Genomic DNA, 27,706 nt, shown 5'->3' on the forward strand with positions numbered 1-27,706 from the left:
GCCACATATTCTTGTTCAAGAAATTACAGTGTAGCATTTCTACCGTAAAGAAGTGGTCAAATTTTAAACATTAAGTGAAAGTATTAAATGTTCTTTGGCCAATATTAAACAAGTGTGAAAAGCAAAAAAACCCCCCCAAAAAACAAATCACTATGCTCTTATGTACATTATGTATAACAAATGTCTGCAGGCATTTTTTATAATACATAATGCCTACATAAGTTAATTGTTAAAATTAGGGTTGTGCCGATGGACAATATCATCGTCCATCGTGATAGCTGACCGACATCACGATGGAGAGACGCCCCTGCCCCGCTCCGCCCCTTTTATTCCTCTCACGTGCAACCTATTGGAAAGCCCGGATGAGTCATTAGTTTGGGAAATAAAATAACCCTTTCACACGTAAGTTTAAAATATTCTGGCTGACCCCCCAGCGTGAGTTTTTCAAGGCGACCGTTATTTAGAACTTATCACTTTATTGTTTTCATGGTGACGCGTCATTGCTTGTCATGTCACACACCGCAGCGCTGTATGACAGATGATTTGCTTTTATTTCAGTTTTCCTTTTTTATTCAAAATATTCACTAATTTGTTAACTATAACATGAAATATCTGATATTCCGATTGTCAAATATGTGAAAGTGGATGTGTTTTGCTGTTTAAACAACTTTATAATGATTGCGTTAGTTGAGCTATACACATTATGGGCGTCGCCATGTTAGTTTGTGCTGCAGGTTCTGTTGGATTCACAACATCGTATATGTATTTAAACATCCGAAACCTAAAATAAACATACTGTGGTTGAAAACACTGCATATTTGTGATATATGAAATGTGCTGCGTGCGTCCATCTCTGGTTTAGCGCCAGCCAAAGCGCACACGCACATTTGAATTTGGCAATTGATCATGTGATGCACTGCACTGAACGTTCTAATTACACCGGTGTGATCGTATGCGTCAAAGGGATAAATAAAGTAATAAAGTAAAATAAAGAATAATAATTATATAATAACGAAAAATTAAAATGCCCCCCCCCACACACACACACCTCCGACGATATCATCGTCCATCACGATGTTTTGCTGTAAACATCGTCAACTGCCAATTTAGGGGACATCGCCCAACCCTACTTAAAATACATATACATAATATAAACAGTGTTCTATAAAACCATATGATTACTTGCTTTTTAAACTTTATTTGAACCAAATATTATTGCCTCATTCTTATTATATATGTATTTTAAGAATTTTTTAAAGGCTATCGTTTGCCTATATTTAAAAATATCCGATTACGCGATTAGTCGTCAAAAATAATCGACCGATTAATCGATTACAAAATAATCGTTAGTGACAGCCATAGTAGTGCTGATTTTGTTCACATTTTGGGTGTTCAAAAAAAACAAGTAATTGTGTGTGTGTGTGTTCAGAATATTGATCTCTATTGTGTTATTTTTTTTTTTATGAATGGATTGTACACATGGTGCATGAAATATGCTTCATCATTCATGAATCCGTCCAGCCTTGTGTCTCTTCCTCTCTCTTTACTGATCACCATGTTAATCCTTCATTTTCCCGCCCCTCCTCCCTTCCCTCAGACAGTCCTAGTTAGTTTCAGCTCAGCCTCAAGGGAACAGAGTGAGCGGGGAGAGGGATTCTGGGTCTTAATCATTATTCAGTCATCTTGCTCTCGCTGGGCTAGGATGGATATTGAAGTTGGTTCTTCATTTCTGCTGGACCCTAGTTAATTCAGCTGTGGATGCTCATAATCAGCAGTTACTATCTGATGTAGTCATATTATCTGCTCTGTTCATGGAGCAGTTAAATTCTTTCAAGACGAGGATGTGGCTTCATGAATACATATTATATAGTTTGTGCTATTAAATATTAATCAAGTCTAGATGAATGATGCAGATGGTGGGAGATGCCTTATTTAAATCCGTCATATGGATTTATTAAAGGGGTGGTTCACTTTTTTTTCTAGGCTTGATTGTGTTTATGGGGCGCAGTTTAACATGTCTTAATGCTTTTGTTTAAAAAAAAAAAAAACGCTGTATTTTTTATATATATTTTACCTTTATTCTACACCGCTGTTTCCATTGTCATTTGAACAGCCAGATTAACTTCCTGCTTCTATAAAAACCACTCCCTCTAAAATACACAATGTGCTCAGATTGGTTAGCTGTCCCAGTGTATTTTGATTCGCTGAAGCGTCCGGAAACGCCACACCCCTTATCATTCATTATTACATGTGCTTTGGTAGAAATGTAAATAATCGCGTCTATATTATCAAATTGAGCCCAAATCAGACCCAAATAGCAGTAATGATGAAAAGTGTCTAGCAGAACCTCTGCGAAAATGTTTTTTAAAAGGACGTTTATTTCTGTTTGTATTAGTGTCAAAGTGTTTAGGTATGCTGTCACTTGTAAATGTTACTGCTGTATGTTATCTTTCAATATACGGTTTTATCCTGGTTAAAGCTTTACTGTAGCCGAATATATGACTAATCGCTGTGAACCACCCCTTTAATGTTGGAAGCAAGCACATTGCGCACACACATGCACTTTGTCACCCATCCGTACACATGACTTTTTAACCTATTCATCCGCACGTATTGAGAAGAATACATCAAGACAGATTTGTTACCAATGCACATGGCAGGACCAAATGTCGCTCATATGTCCTCATTACACCATCCCTCTTTCTTGGGAAAACAAATTACTGTCTCTTTAACTAATTAAGCAGTCCTGAGCATCTTAGTGTCCTTTACTCAGATTAACTTTAAGCCAGGTCACTTTTCCAGGGGCATCCCAACATTATTACCTGGCGTGCTTCAGCCTGCTCCTGCTAACCAAATGGCTGATGGAGCTGTAGCAGCTTATGTCTCTTTCTTACTATTCTGGTGAAATGTACAGCGTTTCAATGTGGTGCTTTTTTCACTCCTCTTCTTGGTGCTTTGCTTACCAGAATGAGTTATTTAAGGAAGTGTCAACTACATTCTACAACCAAATTCACACAGTCAAAATCAACAATATATGTTTGGTAGATAATATACGCTAAAGTGCAAAGGTTTGGGTCCGTACGAGATCTTGTTTTATTTTTTTACAACTTTGCTTTTATTCAGCAAGAATTAAATTAAAGAAGAATTTGAAATAAGCTAACTTTCTATTCATCAAAGAATCCTGAAAAATGTATCATGGTTTCCACCATAATTTAAAGCTGAAACTGGTTAGAAAATGTGTAAGAAATGTGTTTTGAGCAGCAAATCAGTATATTAGAATGATTTCTAGCACTGAAGACTGGAGTAAAAGCCATAACAAATAAATGGAGCATTAAATGACTGAAACTCTGTACACTGTTTGTAAAACAACAAAAATAATCTTGCTGAACCCAAACTTTTAAGATTAAACATGTCTCTTATTTAAAGCTATAAATATTGGTACATTGTCAACTGTTGTAATTTTGATAGTGGCACCTGTATTTTGCATTGAAATGAGATTGCCGCCATCATAACTTTGTAGTGTGCTAAATTTCCTTGTTTTTCTGCAAAGCACTATGTCAGATAAGTATTTCAGAGAATTTTTGATGAAAGGCTTGGTCAAAATTTAAATTCTTTTAAATGTATTGCAAATCATTCAAAGAATGTTTTTAAGAAAGAAGGAAATTAGAAACTTGAATTAGAACCAATATAGCTTGTTCCTCATCGTGCACTTTTTGTCCAGTATGATGCCTCATTGAAGTGGCTTTAAAATGCGTATTTGATAGTTTTTTAGAACTAAAATTGTATGAATGAAAATATAAATTAAATGGGAATCTAGTATTGAATTTGATTCAATATTTTAAGAAAAAGAAGAAACTGGCTGCTAAGGTGGTGAACAGTGACTGGATCTAAAACCCCTGTATCTCTGTCGCTGTAAGTTACCGAAACCACGCATGAAAACCCACAACATGCGGTAAAGATGTGTTTGTGCAGTGCACCGTGGTTTTGCAAATAACTAAACTGTGTGTGAACGTAGCTGTGTGGAGCTAAATACAGGACTGACAGCCGTATTCTGCTGCTGTGAATGTGACCATAGATTTAATTGTTTTTTCTAAGTACTGAAAAACCAGACTTTGTATAAATAAGCCAGTCATCGTGGACTTCAGATGACGCAAAATCTGAATCAACATGCATTAATGCTAAATTTCTATAAATTGTAACCATTACGTTCAGAACATGTTCAGAATGTTAATAATTTCTTCAATGAGCTCATTGTTTCTGCCTAAAATTAATACAATATGTTAGCTAACACTGCTTTGTATTATCTTACTACTAGAGATGCTCCGATCAGCATTTTTGGGGGCCGATTACCGATCACCAAGATCATGATCTGCCGATTGCCGATCACAGAATGGCAGGGGAATGGGAATCTTTTATCTATAATCTAGCAGAGTTTGCACCATTTGTAGAAATGAAACTAACTCTAAATTAACTGTATTGAGAAAAAAAACTGTAGAAATAGACTAGAGTCAAGATCTTGAAAAACCTAAACATTTAATAATTGGCAGCTATATGTAAAAATTGTTACACCAAAACTGGCTACTGCCACAAAGGACAAAACTATGCCAAGTTTTTTTTCTGTTATTATCACGTCGTTTAAATGCATCACTCACAGTCGGCTGGTTGAGGGATGGGGAATCGGGGATGTTGTTGGCTTCGGCTGGTTTAGTTTCTCATACTCTGCATATTCAGTTGTATGGCGTGTTCTAAGATGCCTAATCATGTTAGTGGTGTTAAAATGACGTTGCTTGCTTCCACCTTGAGGGATTTCATCTCGACATACATTGCAAACGGCTAACTTTACGTCTTTATCGGACACTTTGAAAAACTTCCAGATGGGAGAACTCATGTTGCCACTGACAAGCTCCGCTCTGCTGTTGTGTACCTGTGCGCCCTGCATGCTCGTGTGAAAAAGTTGCGCGAGTAATTTACGTCACATGATCTGCTTTTTTGATCGGCGCTTTTGGGGTTCACCGATCAAGCTATTTTTAGCCAATATCGGCCGATCATGATCGGTGGCCGATCAATCGGAGCATCACTACTTACTACTATACTATACACTATATACTAAAACTATATATTTCAGAAATATGGACATTACTTGGATCTGATAACAGATCATTCGAAATTGTAATGTATTGTAGACACATGCATTTTCTGTAAAGCTGCTTTGAAACAATATTGTGAAAAGCGCTAAACAAATAAGGGTGCTTTGAACCTAGCAGTTTTGGTGCACACCTGGGTTCGTTTGGATGATGTAAATGAGATTTGCTTAAAAAGGGTGGACTCTGGTTCAGACCAAGAAATCGAAGCAAGTGTGAAACCACCCTAAATGGGAAATTGAATTGAATCATAGAGGTCTGGGATTTCAGATTACAGTAATCATAGGCATTGTAGTTCTTTACTGGAAAAAAAACCCTTCATTGCATGTGATCTGGGTGTATTTGTGATCTAGTAGCCCAATTTCACAGCCTGTTATAAAAGCCTCTGAGAAACCAGTGATAGAAAGCAGCGATTTTAGCCCATCACCCCTTGAGGACTCAATCAATACATGCCGGCTTGCATTGAACTACCAACATTAAGCCATGGATTTGCTGTTTTCCCCTCTCTCTCTGTTTCTCTGTCGTGTTGGTGTGTTCATGTGCTGGATCAGACATGGCCTTGTGTCATTCATTTCAACAGATGTCGCATCGCCCCCCCCCTGTCAGCTCCCCGGCCTGCCAGGATATGTCTTTTTTTTTTACGCCTTGAGTGATTAGAGCGCCACACAGGTCATGTATGGTAATGGCATTCTCTGTTGCTTCTGTCATAATGCCACTGCATCCATTTAATATCACTGGTGTTGACAGCAACGCCTCTGTAATCCTTCGAAAGTCAAACCCCCTTTAAACAGATACGCACAAACAAGAGTCAAAGCTGCAAGATCAGAAGAGAGGCCCGAAGCAATTATGGAAGATGCATTTTGTATGTATGGAAAGACTTACTGTTAATCAATTTTATTGTCTGTTTTGTCTAAATGGTATTTGAGGTTGATTGTGGTCAGCACATGTGCCATATGTATTGAGGAATCAGCTTTTCCTTGAGCTTTTGATATATAAGAGGTCATTGTACTATAAGAATATCCTTCCTTGTTAGTCGAATAAAAGCTTCGCCAAGAGAGCAACTCGTCCCGGAATGCGCTTGTCTATGACATGGATAGATGAAACGCTGCCTCCGCAGAAGAAATCAACATCTACTTCATCATTGCAATTTTAGCCCCACCTAACGGCATGTTAGTGACGAGGAGAGAAGAGCAATACAGGATAAAAATAACATTACCTTTCAAAGGATCCTAATGCTATGAATATGGTTATTTATTTTTAACAATGTGATTGTCTCAGTTGAGCTTTATTTATTTGTATTTGGTACATTTCACTGTTGATTCTTTGTTAAATCAGTTGAATTTCGGTGCAGGCTTTGCAAACATAATTTTATGATATAGACTCGACAATAATGCAACAACATGTAAGTAACTGTGTTAATTCAAATGCCTGATCTGATATGTAATGATTCATGTTCAGTCAGATGTTCTTTGTCTGTGTGTCAGTTAGGGGTGTCGCAATATACCGGTATTGATGATAATCGTGATATTCAAAGCATGAAATATCGATATCGTGTTAATTTAGGGTGTGAAAATATACCGGTATTGGCGATAACACAATATTTAAAATGAATAGGACGCTTATGATATCATGACATGTAAATACTCCAGTGCCAGTACCTAGTTGACCTCTCAGGTGGCAGTATTGCACCTTAAAGCTGACATCTGTCAAACAAGAACAAGAGGCAGCGCGCGCAGCTATAGAGTACCTCGGGGATGACGTGTTTTTGTAGGCCAAACCGGAAGTTAGCAGCGCACGGGTTGCCTCTGTTTAAAGCCTATGCGTTTTTCCCATAGACTTTTGGAAAATCGCGGAAAATAAGCTCTGTGTTTAAGTCCCCGCCAAAGGAAGTAGTCCCTTTTAGCAATTTGTTAGCAACCGCCGTTTTTAAGACACAGTAAAGGTTTAAAAAAATCACAAGCGGGTTATAACTGGGGTGTTTTATGTCATAGATCAAAATGTGAAAGTATTTAGAGGCTTTGTTAACCACACACCTTATTTCAGGCGATTTAGCAAAAACCCATTAAAACAACCCATAGACTTTACGGCGTTGGAACCGGAAAATGCTAACTCACTTCCGGGTTTTGCCTACAAAACTGCGTCATCCCTGAGGTACTCTGTTCTGAGAAGAATGTCGTCCGAACGGGAGAGTGAGAGGCTCTGTCCACACGCGAAAAAAGTAAACTAAGTTCGACAGTATGGGAGTTTTTCGGCTTCCAAGAAAACAGCTCCTTAGACAGCCCAATCTGTAGAATTTGCCTAGCTACACTCAGTGCGTAGGGTGGCAACACCACCAACCCTTTTACCCACCTCCCTGTCCATCACCCTGTGGATTACGCCATTTTACTGAGAGTAAATTGCGATTATTTTACTAGTCATGGAATGGGAAATGTTATATTAACCTGTTAACAGCGATTTTCTGTGTACATATATTTAAATAAAGGGTGATTATTTTAATAAGTACCGCATTTTCTATACTCTTATTCAGCGTGATGTAGCTATGAATTCAGTTATTTGCCCTCAAAATTCAAGACACACATGCATTTTTGCCCCGATGAGTTTTTGTCAATATATCATATTATAAGATGTAGTTGTATTACAATATCACACGAGCAAGAGTGCCGTTTTTCCCAAATCAGCACAAATGCAATGTTAATTTAACTTCAGTGTGAGTTACATTTAAGACACAGTATTGTTAATATTGTTTTTTTTGTTTTTTTTTATTTCACCAACGAAAACAGCACAAGTTTATCAATGACCAAAACTCCCATTTTATTCAACGAATCACTTACATCAGTTACATTGTTGCACTGTTAGTGTGCAGAAATTGAGTTGCAATGCATTGAGTTGCAATGTTCATCGCTGCGACCTTTCATGCCACAATCTAAATATAATGCCATAGATCTAAATGTAATGCTACGTTTTTCACGATTAGGTAACCTCGAAGTTGAGGGCTGTAATAGTAAAAATCTGCAAAAAATTTTCGAGAGAGTACATATACATACTTAGCTATTTCAAACGAAAAGATGTCAACCAATCGCAGCAGTGGGCGTTTACACTGAAGTCTCACAGCAGAGACGCCCCTTAAATCAGAGCATTTAAATAAGAGGGCTAAAATCAGAGTAGGAAAAATGGCTTTTATTTCTAAATTGACAATTTTGATGTAAAAAGCATACTAACATTATTAGTGCACCCCAGGAAATATTATAAAACGATAAAACAATGCAGTTCATGAGTTTAAGTGAGCATTAGATGACAGCAATGGTAACCTAAATGTAAAAATGGGGGAAATGAGCATACATAATTCATACATACAATGTCAACTGTAGTATTAGACAATAATCAGTATGGTAAAAATATTGTGCATTCAAGATCATTATTCAGGTCAGATGGACTACTTTTAAATTTGTCTATTTTCAAGGCTAGACAGACCTGTCTCAATTCACTTTGATTGTATGGTAAAGACCAGGGCATTCAGCAAACCCCCTTTGTATTCCATGTAAAGAATTAATAATAAAAATAAAATAAAATGGTGGCAAAATTTCAGCGCAATATACTCAATAACAGCTGATTTTCAGGCTGAACTGTCATTTATGGGTGAACTTTGTCTTATAGGAAAAGATATTCACTTTTTATATGTTCATCCATGTATCAAAAACAAATGTAATGTTGTCATGTGGCAAACATGTGCCAATATCTAAATAGAAGAGTTTTGAAGTCATTCATGACAGAATGTCACAATAAGGCATTGCCGTCGGGAAGTGATGCTATCAACATGTTTTCTTAATCTTTTTTTCGGAAGGGAAATGTCTCTGTGTGCCAAAGGAAGAATGACACACATTTTGTCTCCCTTTTGCTATCTTTCTTTCCCACTGCATTCGGCCAGTCTCTAACACGCACAAATAGTCTTTCAGGCCATATCAGAGGGTGCCAAGTCAAGAAAAGGGCCTCTGTGCCCCTCTTCCTCCAGCGGGCACCCCTCTGGATTGTGTGACCCCAGTGCCATTGTTCTGGCTGCCTGTCTGTTGGCTGACACAAGCAATAATCCTGAAATCTGGCCTCCCTCCAACCTCATTACAGCTCCTGCTACCATTGATCCTGCCCCCAGAGGCTTCCCCTCTGGTGACACTTCCCTCTCGTTCTCTCTTTTAACTCACTCTCTTTCCCACTCTTTCTTTTCCTCCCCATAGGCTTCCTTTTTCACTTGCTATTGCTCTCTTTGTCTTTCACAGTTTGTCATCGCTCTCGCTCTCTTTCTCCTGTTGTTTCTCCTTCCTTTCTTTCAGAGAGAGGTGACTCTCAGTCGGCACACCTGTTCTCATTCCCTCGTCCCTTTGGTTATATTCATGGCAACCATAGGCTGTGACCTCTAAAGCAGAACTTTTGGCTAATGTAGGGCTGGATGATATATCGAGTATATATGATAATATTCACAGTGATTTTGTTGGTGATGTGCAACATTGCAAATATTTGTGACAGTATTAAATTAAATTTTTATTTGGATGTTAATTTTCTTAAAGAATATTCGTTTCATTTTCATATGGTGAAACTCATGAGTTTGAGTGTATCAGCGTGGTTATCAAATGTTTTTATACTAAAAATGGTATTTGAGTTTGTTAGTTCTAAATGAATAAAACAGATTCAACTTTTTTGCATTATCATCCAGACATTCCTGGAAATCCCAGTGTGTGTGTGTGTGTGTATTATGCAGTATTAAAAAAACAGGGGGGGGAAATCTGAAAAACAGCTTCTATAGGAGAAAGTGGCAAATATTTTGTGACCTGCCCTTATGCTTGAGCAATAGCAGGAACCTGACTCTCTTGAACCTAAATGGAATGGAAAAGGACTGGAAGGCCAAGAACACTTTCTCAGAGTTTCTTCTTTGAGAGACTGGAAGAAGTCCAAGAGGTCATACTCAATACTGATTTTTGCTTAAAGAAGCAATTTTGTTCTGATTTTATTTATTATAATTATTATTTTTTTAAAACATATTTCCTGTATTATGTTTGTATCTTAATAAAGTTATAGAAAAATAAATATGGGTGGTTATTAAAACATTTATAAAACAACAAAGCTGGTGGTGGTCTAATATATTTATATATTTTTATTTATATAAATTCATTTTAGAGCTAGTACATTAGTATGTTAATGATAGTTATGTACATCGGGTGCATAAATTGAATATTGTCAAAATGCTGAAAAATATTGAGAGAAATCTTTAGCAGTAATAATTACTATTAATGGAAAGGAAATAGAAAAACAGACTAAAAATATATATACATAGAGAATATCAAGGTCAAAATGCAGCTCTTGTGAGTGGGAGAGGGTGACATGGAAAGCAAGGAAATTCAGTAAAACAAGGAGAAATGGCTAAAACAGGAAGAGTAAGAAGTATCAGGAGACTGATCTGAAGCTTGTTCTTCTGTCTGTCTGGCTGACTGTTTGTTGGCGTCTGTGTAGCCGAGGCGTGACTAGCCTGCAGTTAATGAAATTAGTGCAGAGGGAGGCAGTGCACCGACGAGGGAATACTACGGGAAGATCACGTTGAGAAATGTGTGTCAGACACTGAGCCCGAGCGTCACTGTCTCTAGAGGGAAAGATGTGAAATGGAAGGAGCAGAATACAATGAAAGACACTCTCTCTGCACTGTGAAATGCAAGATATATCAGGAATCTCCTCCTGGAACTGTATAAGGGTTTCAACAAAAATATTTTGATTCTGCTTCGTTATGATTACTGTGCAGTATTAATAATACACACATAGAAAATTGCAGTCGTTTTTTTTTTTTTTTTTTCAAACCTGCCAGTCTTTTTGTTTGGTATTGTAATACTTAAGCAATATGACTGCGCCAGCAGCTTTACAGCCAAGTGAGCTGATGCTCTCTAGAATAATGCCCTCTTATATTTAGATAAAGGCCTGTGTATTTGCTCTGAGCCTGTCGTTTGGACCAAAGAGCCTATAGCCAAATATATTCAAAGTAGCTTCCTCAACATGTGTGGAAATTCAAGATCGCACTTCTTGCTCAATTGAAGTCACAGCATTCTCCATTTTTTTTGATCAAGAGGAGGGCTTTCTGGTTCTCATAATAACAGTAACACTGAGTTTGGGCATGTTTAGATTCATTTTAGTGGTGTCTCCATGACATTACTGTCCTTTACTCCATTCTCCAGTTTGTTCTTCAGTAGGGGTGTGAAATACAGAGTCACTGCATCAGTCACTGTCTCCTCACTCTGAGCTTATGACCCTCCTTTCTCCCAGCTCCTACTGCAGTCATTAATTATACAAGATTTTGTCCTTAATGTGGTAGTGCATTGGATCAGATGGGAAGCCCTCTTAATCTGCAGACTTACTATGTTGTTGGATTTCCAGTAGTAGTCGGCCGACATATCGCCAGTGCTGATATTTCGACCGATCTTTGGAATTTAAATAAAAAAAGTTTTTCTGTTTGGCCAATCTGTTGGAAGAGGGACTTTTATTTTGACGGCTGTCAGATATTCTGAAGTGATTCATATCAGCCATCAAACACCCTGCTCTCTAAGATATCGACCATCAAAAAAACAAAAAAAAAACAAACAAACAAAAAAAACAATCTCGGTCGACCACTAATTTCCATGCAAAGATGTTGAAGAATCCTTCGTCAAATCACCCTGATCCTCTGTTTAAAAAACCCTTGTTGTCCATCAAATTAAAATTAATTAAATGAAATCTGAATGGTTAAAATAGCATGCCATCATACTTCATTCCTGCAAGAAATGGTATGTATACTAGGCAAAATTATACACATTTTCTGCTTGTATAGAGTAGCCAGATGATTCAATGTATAAAACCCTGACTGAACCGGCATGTAATTATAATTGTGTCAGCAATGTTTGAAATTTTGAAACATTGCTTAGGTATGTTATTTTATAATTTATTTATTTATTTATTTTTTAAGGACAAAATGTATAAATTTATCATGTTTTGTTCTGTGTAGTGAAAATTTATTTTAATTCAGTAAATGTTTAAATTTGATGATGATCCTAATAGCTTTTGTGCCATATATTTGATATAATCTTATAAATTATGATCATTTTAATTTAAGTTGGTTACACCTAATTAATTAATTAATCTATGTGCTATTTCTTAATCCTGTAGAAATTTTTCAAGTCATTGCATTTTAACTACTTTAAAGCTACAGTAGCAAAGTAGCTTCCCCAAAACTATAAGTGCTCCTTTTAGTGTCTTTTTGTTGTTATTTTTGTTTTTTGTTGTTTTTTGTAGTTGGGTCATTATTTATTTTCAGGACAGAAGGGCACTTGCCCCCAGCATGCCGTTGTTGTGCCCTTCGTCTCACCTCCGGTTCCTGCTGTCGTATTTGCTGGGCCAGCTGTCTCTGCTCGTGTTCAGGTTGGGTCTTGACCCCGGCTGCTCTGCCCAAGCCAAGAGATGGCCAACGTTTCCAACTTATACATTCCCTTTGCTCTATATGAGCTATCAGTTTACTGTCTACGCAGACAAGGGTGGTGATTGAGGTATACAGTTTTACTAAAATGACTGGACCTAATTCACGCCCCTGCAGCACCCCGAAGCTTATTTATAACACTTAACAAGAATAGCCGGTACAACAGGGGAAGCCCTTAACGCTCACATGCAGATTCAGAGGACACCTGTTAAAAATGCCTATGAAATTTATACAAGCCATTTTAATGTTTGCTGCTATTGTTGTCATGGTGTCCATTAGTAGCCTAAATAGCAACAGTGTGTATCATTTGGTCCCGTTTCATTCCCACGGTTGGATTACATTAGCACTGTTGGAGCTAGCATCTGCTGCAGTTTAGCGGCCAGTCATGCCTCATATAACCAGCACCTCTAGAGCACTAGCGGGATTAGCACCGGTATCACGCCAGATGAAGTTCTGGCTCCAGCTGGGCTACCTATATAAGCCTGTGCTATTGGAAAGTTCCTCCTGAGCCTCGGGGAATCCAATAAGCCTCTCATCTTGTGCTGTCATTGGGTGGGCTGTTGCATAACTCGCCCGGGATGGCTGGACGTGCATCGCGTGGTGGCTTGTTGATCAAAACATTGAGGGAGGAGGTAAGGAGGACTATTTTTAGTAACCTTCATCTATAGCTGAGAGAGGGCAAAAATATAGTGTCACAGGAAGTGAGAATTACAAGCAGTGAAATGGCATAATTACATGAATTTTGATAGGGTAATTTGGGGGTACTTTCATAATGTCTTTTAGCTTGTTAGAGAAATGATAGAAAAGATATTCCAGTCCAGGAATAAGTTGGCGAGGGGGTGAAAGAAAGGGTCCTGCTACATAACAACTGGGCTATTTCCATGCTGGGATCCTCTTAAAGCTTCTCGTGACTGTTTTTGCTTGTTGTGGTTTTAATTACCCGGCCACCTCACCAGCCCTTTCCTGTTTTAACATGAAGCTTCCTCTCGGTCATGTTTAGTCCCACTGAGGGATTACATTGTGTGTGCTAGTGTTGCTTTAGTATCATTTCTGTACTATTATAGTATTTATTAATATTTTGAGTTAGATTTTAATATTTTCAGTTTTCATTTTATTTTTAATTTTTTGCAATTTTCTTTTTTCCCCCCATGATTTCTATTAAGCTTTAATTTATTTTTAATTTAGTTTTTGTCATCTTAATATTTTAGGTATTTTACGGATTTATATGTTATTTCAGCTTTATTTCAATTAATGTAAACAAGATTTTTTTGATGCCTGTAATTTTTGGCAACGCTGGCTAGTGCTGTCAAGACCTAACTCTCAACAGAGCTTTAAATACTCAGTCAATCTTTGGCTCTGAAGAACCTTTGACACTCTGAGTTGTGCTGGGATATCAACGTAAGCAGATGCGCTTCCTTTTAATCCTTTTTCCAGTGTGTTGTCACTTGGTTCTTGACCACACAAGCTTGCAGGCAACAAGCCTCTGAAAGCTTCTTATCAAATTTCCGTTTTCAGATTTGTTATTCAAGATGCAGGACAGCCCTTTCTTTATTGAACTGTACCACTGTGATAACTGGATGTTGCTTTTGTGTAATATGAGAATTAGAGTCACTTTCTAGGTGCTTGAGTATATTGGCGGCAAATATGTCAGTATTATTTCAGCTTCATTAAAAAAACAAAAACAAAAAACAACATTTTTTAATTTTGTGATTTGTAATGATGGCATATGGTGTCTTGTGGATTGATTAGAGTCCGATTTTGAATCAGAATCCGCTCTGACAGATTTAAGGGTTCAGTCAGGACAGGATTGAGGATTCATCAAAGTGTTTGAAGAGTTTGGGTCTTTTTAAGCAATTCATCAAAAAACATGGTAATTTGTTGTGTGCGGAGCCCTTGCACATGACATACAGGGAGAAAAATACAAGATATTCTGGTTACGAATTATGAACCAATTCGGACAACTTTTTGGTTCGTTTTCATTTTCATTGATCTCCATTAAAAGTAGGGAATGAATTGCAAATTGGCCACTGTTTGTCTAAAACAAGGAAATCAATTAATAAAATGTGGCCATGAATTAAGTTGTGAGAACATTATCTATTTTTTTGTATTTTTTTTTTTAACATATGTCAAGTGCAGGACTCCGTAGCTGTGGACTAGCCCTCTAGTCATCAATTTAACCAAAATGAGCGTCCTCTCACATTGCCTCCCTCCTTACTTTCTTTGCACTTTGAAACATCAACCTCCAAATGTGAGAGAGCATTGAGATCAAAGCCTCTGGTCACCCGTTAGACCGCTGACTCATAGCCCACGTGTGTCCATGCCATCCGGAATTCCTCTTTTCACGTTTTCCTCTCTGCCGCTGTATGTCATGTATCTCCTCAGCTCTCCATCCTTTCCGCCCCACTGCCCACTGTTCTACGCCTACAGAAAGCACCCTCCATCTCAGCAGGGAAATCCCTCCTGTTTGAACCGGACTCTTTCAGCCCTAAAGAGCAAACAGTTTTTTTTATTTTTTTTTTTTTTAAATCGTGTTTATAATCCCTTAAGTACTTGTGCTTAATTGAAAACCCTTGGCCTTGATCACTACAGTCTCCCCCCTCAACTGCTGTGCTCAGCACGTCATTATGTATATTGTGAATCATAGCTTTCAGATTAATGATTCATATCGTTTTTTTTTCCTCTCGCTCTCTTACTATGTGTTTTATTCATCGTTACAGCTGGATAGATGACAGAATAGAGTGAATGTGGTCATGAACGTATCAGTTGACTCACAACACGGAACAACAACAGATGCGCAAAAGCATGTGGATGAATGTTTTAGTCTTGTATGTCTTTAATAAATAGGGTAAATGTGTGCAGTAACCCCCAAAAGAATGTCTCTTAGTCTGCATGACACAGTTGTGGTTTATTGTGGTTGTTCTTTATTTCCGTGTCGTCTGCTGCCCCTATTGACTGTGCAGCCATGAGGGTGGCGCCATGATCTAATCAATTGCTGACGTTTTCAGTTTGGAGCTCGGACAAAGTGACCCAAATTTATAGCTTATTGACAGGGATGCAATATTAAGGTTGGGGAAGCTGTAGCTTACTTAACACTACTAGCAGTTTATATTTAAAGTAATCAAATAAATTAAATAAATAAAGCAGTTTGACTTTCATTTAAGTAGCGATTCCAGTTATTTTCAAACTTTGATGCATGGATCCCCTAAAATTAGTTTTTCAGTGAATCTTTAGGTCATAGTCATCTGATTAATACTAGTTCAGTACAAATAGCTCGCAATAATAAAACTAGAAAATGGCTTTCAGCAGTTTAGAATGGTACTAAAGTATTAACTGCTGTGTTTATATTTTTTAATATGTGAAATATTTAGCGCTATATATTCCATGACCATGAAGAGCTCTCTTTAAAAGGCAGTTAATGTAAAGAGCCCCATGATTTCTGTAATCTGAAAAACAGACAGAATTGTGGAATCCAGTCATAAAAATGGAAAAATTTTCTGTGTAATACTGAAGGTCACAGTGTTTGGCCAATTCTGGATGGATAAATCAAAAGCATTGCTGTACAATGAATCATAACGCAATATGAAATAGTAAAGATAGAATGCATGAAATTCACTTCACGAAAGTTTTACCATTTAATAAACTATTGTCATATATAAACACAGAAGTTTGAAGATCTTCACAACAACCCACCAAAATAAAAGTTTGGTTTAACTTGAAGAAATTATAACAGAAATATTTTACTGTTGTACAGTAGAATGTCAAGTAATGATGAGGATAATAATAATACAATTAAAACATTAAGGAATATCACACATCACAAAAAAAAATCATGATTCTCAATTTCAAAAACACCTGCATTAATTTCACTTTGTAATGTCATTGAATCATTGAAAAATATAACAGTAAGAGAAAATAATAGATCAGAATTTAATTTAAACAAAAAATATTTCAGTGATGCCTTGGATGAACAATATATAACAGCGCCAATCTATAACAATTTTTGACAATGCCTCACAAGCTCAGCTTCTTGTAAGTTACGTCTTCTCACCGGAATGCATTCCGCATCGGAGCACGCATCATTCACAATAGAAGCTTGTGATTCCGTCCGCTAAAGCGGTGCTTTTCTATGGTGAGCAACTTCTATGTTGGGCTTGTTCAGACAGTAACAAGTCAATAATCTAAAGAATAACGATTCAGTGTAATTGGCGTTTGATGCCGCTTTATAAGGGTAGAGTGCCAACCGCTGTTCACGCACTTAAATGCCCTTGAAAATTTGATTTTATTTTATTTTTTTTAGGATCTCCCACACCCCCCCTGCAGCTCCCATCGCCCCCCACTTTGTGAGCCACTGAGCTAACTAGTGGAGAATTGAAACCGCCATGACAGTTTTGTTGGGTACTTTTTTTCTAAAAAGCTTGTTTATTTTGTTTTGTCATGTCTCTTTTTATGTGTGGCTTACTTCCTGTAACACCATCGGCTGCAACCCACCACTGCTGATGGTTGCACACAATATCTAAACCTTGTGTTTAGAAAAGACAATATATCACATCTTTGAAACCAGTAGATGGCTTCTTAGATTTTGGCAGTGTGTTATGCATAAATATGAAGTATTTTCTGCACCACAAGTGTCAGCAACATGAAATGGCAAAAACAACTGTTTTTAAACATGTTTCCTGTACACTTGCCGTCTTCCATTAGTCAGACAAACTGATAGTTCTGTGACTCCTGCCCCAAACTCACACCACGGGTTAAGCCAATGTTGCTGTGACAGGATGCTCTAACAAACAGAGCAATGTTTTGCCTATAAAGGGAATTGAGGCTAACTCCCTAAATTCATTAAATTGTTTCCAGATGATGAACATGTGCTCAGCATGTCACACCTACAACTGTTGAAAAACAAACAGTGCATTCATGATGTTCTCTGTCCACAGGCCTGTGAAATGCATTTAGGTTGATCAACAGAGTTTCTAAACCTCAATGACTCGCCTGTGTCAGAATTAGGACAGTTGCTGTGCTGTAATACAGCTTGACTGAGACAGTGAACCATCATGGATGTATTTGTATTTTAATTGAGGTCAAGAGGTCAAAAGTGAAGGGTGGTACTTCACTTGGTATACATCCTTTCTGTTAGGGGCTCCAGTTTGAATGTGCTTAATCTTTTTTTGCTCCCATTCTCAAATTGCTTCCCACTGTTGTGTTAAAACAGCGATCCTAAGATGAGTGTAGCCAATTTACTGTGTGCCATCTGCATTATTTATCAGCGCAATTATTAATTATTTATTGAGCACTGTCATGAATGGGACTGTTGTGTTTACACATGGAGAGTCGTTTCACTGAGAAGGGCATTGTGTGGTATGAGATGAAGTCGAACTGGATCTTATTCTTATTAATATTAAAGGTTAAACTAAAATTAGTCTAACAAATTTAATTGCAAGGCTATTTATTTTTATATATAAAAATAACTCAAATAAAACTGTTCGATAGAAGCAAATCTTTGTGTACAAATCAAATGTTAATTTTAACCTTTAATATTTTAGTAATATACCAACTGACAGAATTCCCTGTATAGTTTTACATTAGTTGAAAGATTTTTTTTTCCTTAAGTAACATGTACCGTACCTGATATCCAAATAAATCAATTAAATTGAATCAAGATCGGATAGAATCTAAAGCTTGTGAATCAAAATAGAAATTTGAATTTTGTCAATACCCAGCCCTATGTATAATATAGTGTAAGTGCATATATATTTTTTTAAAATGCTCCTCTTTAGAGTATTTTTTTCTAGCTAGCCATGTAGCTAACGAGCTATGGACATTGAATTAGGTAATTGTGACACTGTTTACAAACTGTTTTATTGACGTCTTTCTGCAGTTGAAACACTGATCGATCGATTACATGAGGCATGATGCATTTCAGAAAGTTGTTCGTTCATGTTTATTTTATGCTATAACTAGTAGTAAAGAGGAAGAGATGATCAGTTCACATGCGCTCTATGCTGCCGCGTAAATCGTGACCTGTCAAGCCACATTCAAGGGCTCCAAAACAGCATTGTTTGAGTTTAGTCACCTTGCTTTTTAAAATGCTTATGAATGCCCGTACAGCTGTGCGCATTTTACTTTCGCTTTCAAATTAGTGGCAATTCAGGTGTGGCAACTGTTGAATGGTGGGTTCATTCTTAATGAAAAACACAACAACAAAGCCAAATAGGCACTTTTACATTTCGCTTTGAAACCAAATCTTCCGCCATTGTCTTGTCAGTCGCCTCACCCTCGTCACATGATAAATAACATCTGACTCCGGCTGCTGATCTGTGCTGCTACTCACATCATGTGTCTGTCGCGTTGCACAGCATTTTCACTTTCTATTGGACATTTATCTTCTATTCCCCAAAACAGTAGAGAATAGTGTACTTCCTACTTCCTAAAATACAACATTTTGTGGCAAAGCTAGTAGCAAAGCTTTGCTAGAATAATGTTATTTACTTCATTAAAATAATTTGGACTTTGCTTTTGGGGACATGAGGATGTTTTGTCAAATGTTGCTAACCTCTGACATAGTTTCCTCTCCAAAGTAGCTGTAGCTATATAAACCCACCCACACTGACACATACAGCTTACAGGTCTCACTTCCTCAGTGTCTTTAGGCTGTCACTTGCAGCATACACATTTTAACCTCTTTAGTGTCTACGTCTAGCTTTGTCTTTCAATTTTTTGTTCCCTCTCTTACACACATAAAAACACACTCCTTCAAATATGTTCAAGCTTGTAGCTGTGACCTCTTTTATTATGCCACAGAAATGTTCAGTATGTGAAGCTTTCAGTCTTACAGCTTCAGCTGTGTCGTGTCATATACATAGAACAGTTAAAATAGCTCTTTGAAGAGAACTGCTTTATGGGAGTATATTGTTAATACTCTTAAAGGGACAGTTCACCCAAAAATGAAAATTCTGCCATTAATTACTCACCTTCATGTCATTCCAAACACGCAAGACTTTCGTTCATCTTCAGAACACAAATTAAGATCTTTTTGAATTCTGAGCGCTTTCTGTTCCTCCATAGACAGCTACGCAACTGAAACTTTGACGCCCCAAAAAGTTCATAAAGAGATCGTAAAACTAGTCCATATAAATTTAGTCCAAATTTTCTGAAGAAACACAATCGCTTTATATGATGAACAGATTTAATTTAGCCTTTTATTCACATATAAACATTCATCAACTCACACATCAGTCATGGTAAACATAAGCTCAAGTGTTTTCGCTTGACATGCGAGAACCAATTAGGTTCATTCTCATATGTTACGCAGAATGTTTGAGCTTCCGCAAGAAGTTTGTCCTCACGTGTCAATCAGTTAAATCAATTATATGTGAATAAAAGCCTAAATTAAATCTGTTCATCATATAAAGCGATCAAGTTTTTCAGAAAATTTGGACCAAACCACTAAATTCATATGGATTAGTTTTACAACCTCTTTATTAACTTTTTCATATGTTGCGTAGGCTGTCTATGGAAGGACAGAAAAGTTCTCAGATTTTATCAAAAGATATTCATTTGCATTCCGAAGATGAACAAAAGTCTTATGGGTTAGGAACAACATGAGAGTGAGTAATTAATGACAGAATTTTCATTTTTAGGTGAACTAACTCTTTGTAAAACTTTTTTTTTTTATGACATTATCATAAATGGAGTGTATGTAGTCAGAGTGACAGAGTGACTAGTGACTGACAGAGTCATGTTTAGACTTTACACACCCTCCATTGAAGATAATGATTGTTTAACACAATGTACTGACACCTTGTTCAAATTGTTCTCATAAAACAAAGAGTATAAGGGTGTGTTTGTCGTGTTTCTTTTCCTTTGACTGTTTTTGCACAGGAACAGTTCACCCATAAATGAAAAATACTGTCTTTAGTATTTTTACAGATTATTGACTTTCTTGTAAAGTTCTATGTTTGTTAGTTGTATAGATGCATACCACAAAAGTATTATTTTTTCGTGCTACAAATTAACCACAAACTGTATCTTAAGCCAGTTAAAGTGTGGCTTATAATAGACTGAGCCAGTATTACTGTGTGTGTGTGTGTGTGTGTGTGTGTGTGTGTGTGTGTGTGTGTGTGTGTGTGTGTGTGTGTGTGTGTGTGTGTGTGTGTGTGTGTGTGTGTGTGTGTGTGTGTCTGCCTGTGATTCAGTTTGAGCTGCCCTTCTTTCATTCATCTGTTCCCTTGGGCTCAGTGTGCCTGTAATATCTCACATTTCTTTTTCCACTGGCTGTCACCAGCCCTTATATTGACTTAATCTACCTGCAATCTAAATTGAGTGCTTCTAGGGACCATGAGATAGATATATTATTATTATTATTTTTTTTTTATTTTATTTTTTTGTAATTATTGTATTGCTTTTTTTTTTCTTTAATAGGATTTTTTTTTCTTATGACTGTCTGTCAACAGCTAGGATAATGCTACTCTATAAGAATCACATCATGCTGCAGAAAAGCTTCAGCTAGAGGTTATAGGTCAAGTCTTAAGCTTCTCTGAGTCTGACACTTGGTAAAGACATAATCTTTAATGTAATCTTGTTAAAGGTAATTTGTTTTCACTGGCTGGGAGATCTAAGCTTTCATATTATAAATAGCCATTGCTGATATTTCATTATAGCTAAATAATTTATTCCTCTGTCTTTTCCTCTTTTCTTTGTCTCAGGTTATGAAAAGACAGAAGACACTTCAGAGAAGACTTCTCTAGCAGACCAGGAAGATTCCAGGCTAATATTTATCAATCAGCCCCAGTTTACCAAGTTCTGCTGTAATCGTGTCAGGTAAAGCCACACTCACACCTTTCACTCTCATCTCAAAAAGAGTTGCACAGAGTTAAAGAGCTAGTTCACCAAAAAATGAAATTTCTGTAGTTTAATTACTCACCCTCATGTCGTTCCACACCTTCGTTAATCTTCAGAACAGAAAATAAGATATTTTTGATTTTTGAAATCTTAGAGGTAAATGACTCATCCATAGACCGCAATATAATCAGTACTTTCAAGGTAAAGAAAGGTACTAAAGACATTGTTAAAATAGTCCAAGTGACTGCAGTGGTTTATTCTTAATTTTATGAAGTGACGAGAATAATGAATAAAATAATTAATGACAGAAGTTTCATTTTTGGGTCAACTAATCCTTTAAAATTTCTAGGTGGTGGATTGATTCCAAAAACGTATTTTATTACTTATTTTACTACTGAAAATGTAGTCTTTAAAATATGGGTGTGTATTTAAATTTGTTGTTTTACCTAGAAGCTATTTGTAGTGTTCATTTTCATGAAATTAATATTTTTTTATTCAGCAAGGATCTATTAAATTGTTTTGTTTTTTTTTAAATGACAGTAAAGACATTTGTTACAAACTGTTCTTGCATTTATAATGTTTCAAAAGGCTGTTCTTTTGAACTTTCTATTCATCAAAGAAAAAAATCATCATGATTTCCACAGAAATATTAAGCAGCACAGCTATTTTCAAAATTGGTGAAAGCAACAAATGTTTCTTGAGCCACCAAATCAGCATATTAGAATGATTTCTAAAGGATCATGTGACACTGAAGACTGGAGTAATGATGCTGAAAATTCAGCTTTGCCATCACAGGAGTAACTTGCGTTTTAAAATATATTCAAATAGAAAACAGTTACTTTACTGTATTTTACTGTCTTTACTGTATTTTTATTTTTTTTTTTCAAATAAATGCAACCTTGATGAGCGTAAGAGACTTCTTTCAAAAATATTAAGAAAATCTTACTGAACCCAGATTTTTTGAATGATACTGCAGTAGGGGTGGGCGATATGACCAAAAACTTATATCACAATATGAGTAATTTTATATCACAATAACGATATATATCATGGTATATGAATTTTTGCTTTAAATAAGGTTTTATAATTTTTTCAAAATTTTTCATACCATTGAAATTTCATAATTATCACCATTTTTAATATCATTAAAAAAATTAAAATTAGCCTAAAAATTCTCAAGCTTACTGAAGACAAGTAAACGATGATAAAGAAAGAACAAAGGAAACAAACTACAATAGAACAAAGACACAGACGAAATAGACCTACCTGAAAAACTTAAAGCACTAGAAATACTACATAAAATGTATAAAGTAATCAAATGCAACAATGCATAGTCTTTTCTGTGTAAATTAAATTGTAAATACATTTATTCATATTAAAGTTACAAAAGCAAGCAGTGAGAGATTTTCTCTTTTTGTTGCTTTGATTAGCATTAATATTGACAGCAGGTAAATTTGGATGCTTTCCCTTTAACACTGTCTGTACTGATCAATTATACTCAAGCCTTGACTTTCTCAACTGTACCTTCACTTAAGACATAAATGGCTCTGTTTACTTGCAAATACTTGGTCACTTTGACACATAGGTTTGTGTATTTAACCATTCAAGCCCAATTAGGTGTCAAAAAGTACTCCGTTCAGCCCTCATGCACTCTATGAGCAGCAGCTTCATGTCACGTGTCTATCAGACAGAGTCTGTCTTTCGCTGCTAATTTCGCCTTTTTACAGTTTAAAACCACTTGTTTTTAAACCACAATGCTTAAAAACGCAGGCAAACGATAAGCTTTCATGGCCGTGCAGCACAGCAACCTCATGAGCGTAACCATGATAGAGAGGATAGTTCAAAATTCTTGATGAACTTCTACTAGTTAATTATGTCTACCAGTATATCGCCCACCCTTACTTATTGTGCTCAATATTGTGCTTAAATGTTAACGCTTTAACATCAAGCACGTCCCTAATTCGCAATCGCCCTCTGAGAGAGGCAGGTTTCTGTGCGCCAGTCAGCACGAGTGCTGCACCAAGTTCCTTTTCAGGATATATTGTGCTTTATAACTCTTTTTAACATCAAGCATGCATTTTTCATGCATTTCATCACTCTGAAGTGTCAATACTGCTATATATTTACATACTGCTATATACGGTATAGCAAAGTCTCTAACGGTAGACATTTTATTCTGTGGTAACAATATATATTATACCGCCCAGCCCTATACTGCAGGCAGCAATGCATCTCAGTAGGTTTCAGAACAAAGCTCATATTTAATGTCTGAGGGAAAAAAAGAAAGTTAAATAAGGCTGTTGAACAGACTGTACTGCCACAGATGGATGGATCAAGAAGGATCTGAAAAAGATTTTGAAGATTGGGTGGGAAGGAACTGTGCGAATATAGTACCACATTAAACTAGTGAGCTGTATTTGACAAAAGAGGAAGTGTTGCCATTTTCTAGCCACTACAGCAGCTCACTGTGTCCGAGTTACATATGAAGTCATAGTGATTGCTAAGAGAATGTATGGCAGACAGAGAGGTGGTAGGAGTAGGTACTGTGGTTACTATCTGATATCTGCTGAATCACACACTGAATTACGTTAAAGGAATAGTGCACCAAAAATTGTGTTATTCATTTACTCACCCACAAAATTTCAGCTTGAGTCAGTGAAATGAACTGATTTTGAGCAAATAGTTTGATTGGTTTTGAATCCAATGTGAGTTTAAGATGCTCCGTCCCTTGAACGTTCACTTAAGTTGTTGTTTGATGTTTTTTCTCTCATCCTGCAGTGAGAGAGCAGTCATCCAGATGAGATGTCACTTTCAGACTGCAGATCTTCAGTATTGAAACCCAAAAGCATCTATTTGATAGTTCCATCTAGTGATCATAACGCCCACTGCAGTCTGAAATGAGCATAAACAACACTGAGTTTTGCTGTCTCATGTCTGGACTGTTTATCAGTACTTATAGCTTTACTGTACATAGAGGGCTGTCTCTCATGCGCTGGATAAAACAGTAGCTTTGAACAGTCGGCTCCACTGTCAGATCATTTTAATGTTTGCATTCCTGCAGCATGAGCGACTGGGAAGTCCTGCTTGCTTATGTGTATGTATTTTACAACGCGTAAGCTGCCACGAAAATAAAACAGGCTTTAGTTGTAATGTGCTTCTGTCACGTTTTGCTTGTAATCAGTAGGTGTTCAGTTAGAAAGATCACACGCAAAGGTCAGGATATCATTTTCATTTCCTGGTGCAGTTGCTTGCCTAGAAACAGTAACAATTATTATAGCATACAAATGCATGTTGTGTTCCTTCAGTAAAGCAAGAAGCAATTTAAAAGCCATTTACACTTTTGTAGCTTTATTTTTATGAATCTGCATCCCAATTATTTTTAAGTTTCTTGCATAAAAACATATATTTAGTTTTGAATGACCATTTTCCACCCTGACTCTGACCCTTTTTGCTATACTATTTAGACTTTTGTATATAAATTCCCTCCTTTATGATCGGCTAACCTTGAAACTTGACAATTGTCATTCATCAGTACAGGCTAATATGGTTAATACCAACCATCATGTTGACCTCCTACTTTCACTGTGGCCTTACTTCTATAAGTATTTTTTCCATTTCATGTTTTTCCCTCTGCATTTAAAAATTTAAATAAAGAACCTTGAACCAAATTACACAGTTTCAAAATGAATCCGTAGATTATAACATTTCAATGTAAAAAAAAAAAAAAAAAATGAGCAAAAAGAGATACAGATTGTGTGATTTGGATTTAACAAATGATTTACTTGTCCTATAAAGACACAGTACCGTTCAAGAGTTTGGGGTCGAAAGATTTTTTTCTTCGGTTACATTTTAGTTGAGTCTGTGGACAGTGTAACAGAGAAATATGTAAGCTGTCCGCCATATTGGAACGGTCAAAACACCGATCCGTGAACATTTGAGAACAAGTTGACTGTGTCTGTAATCGTAGTTAGCTGAAGGCATCAGGTAACACAACATTAAAACGTTACCATAGTATAAAAATCTGTAATATTGAGTTCATATATACATATAAAAACACAAACACATTCTCACCTGTAAAAGATGATCCCATTTCTTGGGGAATTTAAATCTTGGCAGTTTCACAACCAGAAGCTGCACAGGGTTGTGGCATCATTGATTTTTACTCTAATTCACGACACGCTAACCACTCCAAGATGGCGGGCGTGCTGATGTGTCTGGAGCGGTCGAATATGGAAATCTACGTATGCATTGCTAGGGTCTAAATGGGCCACGTTTTAGTCATTATTTCAAATTTGTTTTCGTTGTTTGACAACAGAAACAGAAAAATATGTAAATGAGAACAGTGTTATTGGAAACTCTGCTGTATTAAAATACTGTATGTGTGTACAGAGTAAGCACTAAGCAAGCAAATATAAAGAGTTGACTCTAGGCAGCATGCAAATACAACGCAATGATGACACGGATATGCTAATTATGTCAACTAAAAAATTATCAGTTTCTACAAAAATATTAAGCAGCACAACCATAAACCGTGGTAATAATAAATATTTCTTGAGCAGCAAACCAGCATATTAGAATGATTTCTGATTTTATTTTAAAATGTATTAAAATAAAAACATTTTTAAATTGTAATATTTTACAATATTACAGATTTTATTCAATTTTTTTTTTTTTTTTCTTCATTAAATAAATGCAGCCTTGGTGAACATTCAGTAAGAGATTTCTTTTAAAAACATAAAAAAAAATTCAGTAACACTTTAGTTTAGGGTCCTTATAAAGCACATATTAATGCCTTATTCTGCATGACCATATTCTTCATCCCTTAATCCTACCCCAGTGTTTCCCATACATTGACTAGACTGTGGCGGCCCGCCACATTATAATTTGTCCCGCCACAGTCTCAGAATGAAACGGAAATTAGGTTTGTCGCGATATATAAATTACCGTCTGATAATTGCGCTCTTTTATATTGCAAAAGTGGGAGACATAGAGAAAAATAAGTAGACTAGCACCAATTCATTTTTCGTGCACTATATTGAAAGTCATCCGAAGCCATTCCATAGCCGCATGTGAGGGACAGAAGAAATATACATCGATAAGTTCACGGTCAGAAACTCGTCTTCCCTCCGCTACAGCTGTCAATCGTTCAGCACTCAAACAGCGCGTCGCGTTCGGTAACGACAGTCAGCACGGTAAAACTCTCCAATATGATATATTCCCATTATAATACTTGATATGTAGATAAAGGGCTGTGGATTTCCATAAAATGACTTTATCTTGCTGGAGTTTATTGCTGTTTCTGAACGATGTCATCATACACTACAGGATGTCTGTTAGATCGCACAACACAAGGACTATGAATTCGTGTCACACCCACAATAACTGGAATTTAAAAATGAAAGAAACATATGATTAATAAACTGTTAGATACAGTCAGATGTACACAGGGATTCTCTTTGTACCGTGAACTTTTCAATGCGCAGCGCAACTGCGCGCTCTGACTCGATATTGCTTCAAGCGCATAATTCTGCACCCGGGATGCGCATTAGCGGTTTTTTGCTGCTGTTTTGAAGCGTTTCATATTATCATGGTTTTGCACACTGAAATATTATTAATAGCCTATTTTGTTCTGTCGTATCTATAGCTTTTTGCCCCATTAAAAAGCTGCACAATACATTTAAAATAAGCGCCTTTTAATGTTACATTAATATAAATACATTTAATTATTTACATATAAATCTAATATAAATCGTTTTTTTCATTTCAGAATACAAATAGTAATTTTAAACTTTTTATTAACATTTGGATTTATAAAATTACTGTGCAAAGTTTTTAGGCTAGAATATTTTTTGCTGCTGAATTATATACTCGCCTAGTTTACTTATTTATTTATTGGTCAGCTTATGAATATATTTTTATTCATTTGTTATTTAATGAGATGTTGTGTTTAGTGCATTCTGGATTGGTTAACAAATCAAAGATACAGGCTCCCACTAAATTAATTCAACAAAGGTAACCTCTTTTGTTACATATTTTTAATGGTTTAAATGTGTACTCTACATGTTTGACCACTTATGAACTCTCATTTAGCCTACTATATGTTGTGTACATGACTAATGTGCCCTACCATCACCAATAAATAAATTACTTTTAGAGCACAAAATTGTTTACAAGAGAACAAATTTCTTTATTGATCTAGTCACGTAATTTTGCTCTCAGAATACACCAGATTTATGCATTTAAATTTAAA

The 27,706-nt window shown here is 36.4% G+C and overlaps 1 protein-coding gene across 4 annotated transcripts in view; it reads left to right on the forward strand.

Annotated features, from left to right (window-relative positions):
- Positions 1–27,706, forward strand: part of atp8a1 (ATPase phospholipid transporting 8A1) — a 147,812-nt gene that overhangs the window by 7,020 nt on the left and 113,086 nt on the right. For all 4 annotated transcript variants that reach the window (XM_067388623.1, XM_067388643.1, XM_067388613.1 and 1 more), the window contains exon 2: positions 21,321–21,435. In XM_067388623.1, coding sequence (XP_067244724.1) covers positions 21,321–21,435 — 115 coding nt within the window. The remainder of the gene's footprint in view (positions 1–21,320; positions 21,436–27,706) is intronic.

The sequence above is a fragment of the Chanodichthys erythropterus genome, chromosome 1 (genome assembly GCF_024489055.1).
Source record: "Chanodichthys erythropterus isolate Z2021 chromosome 1, ASM2448905v1, whole genome shotgun sequence".
In the NCBI taxonomy this organism is placed as follows: Eukaryota; Metazoa; Chordata; class Actinopteri; order Cypriniformes; family Xenocyprididae; genus Chanodichthys; species Chanodichthys erythropterus.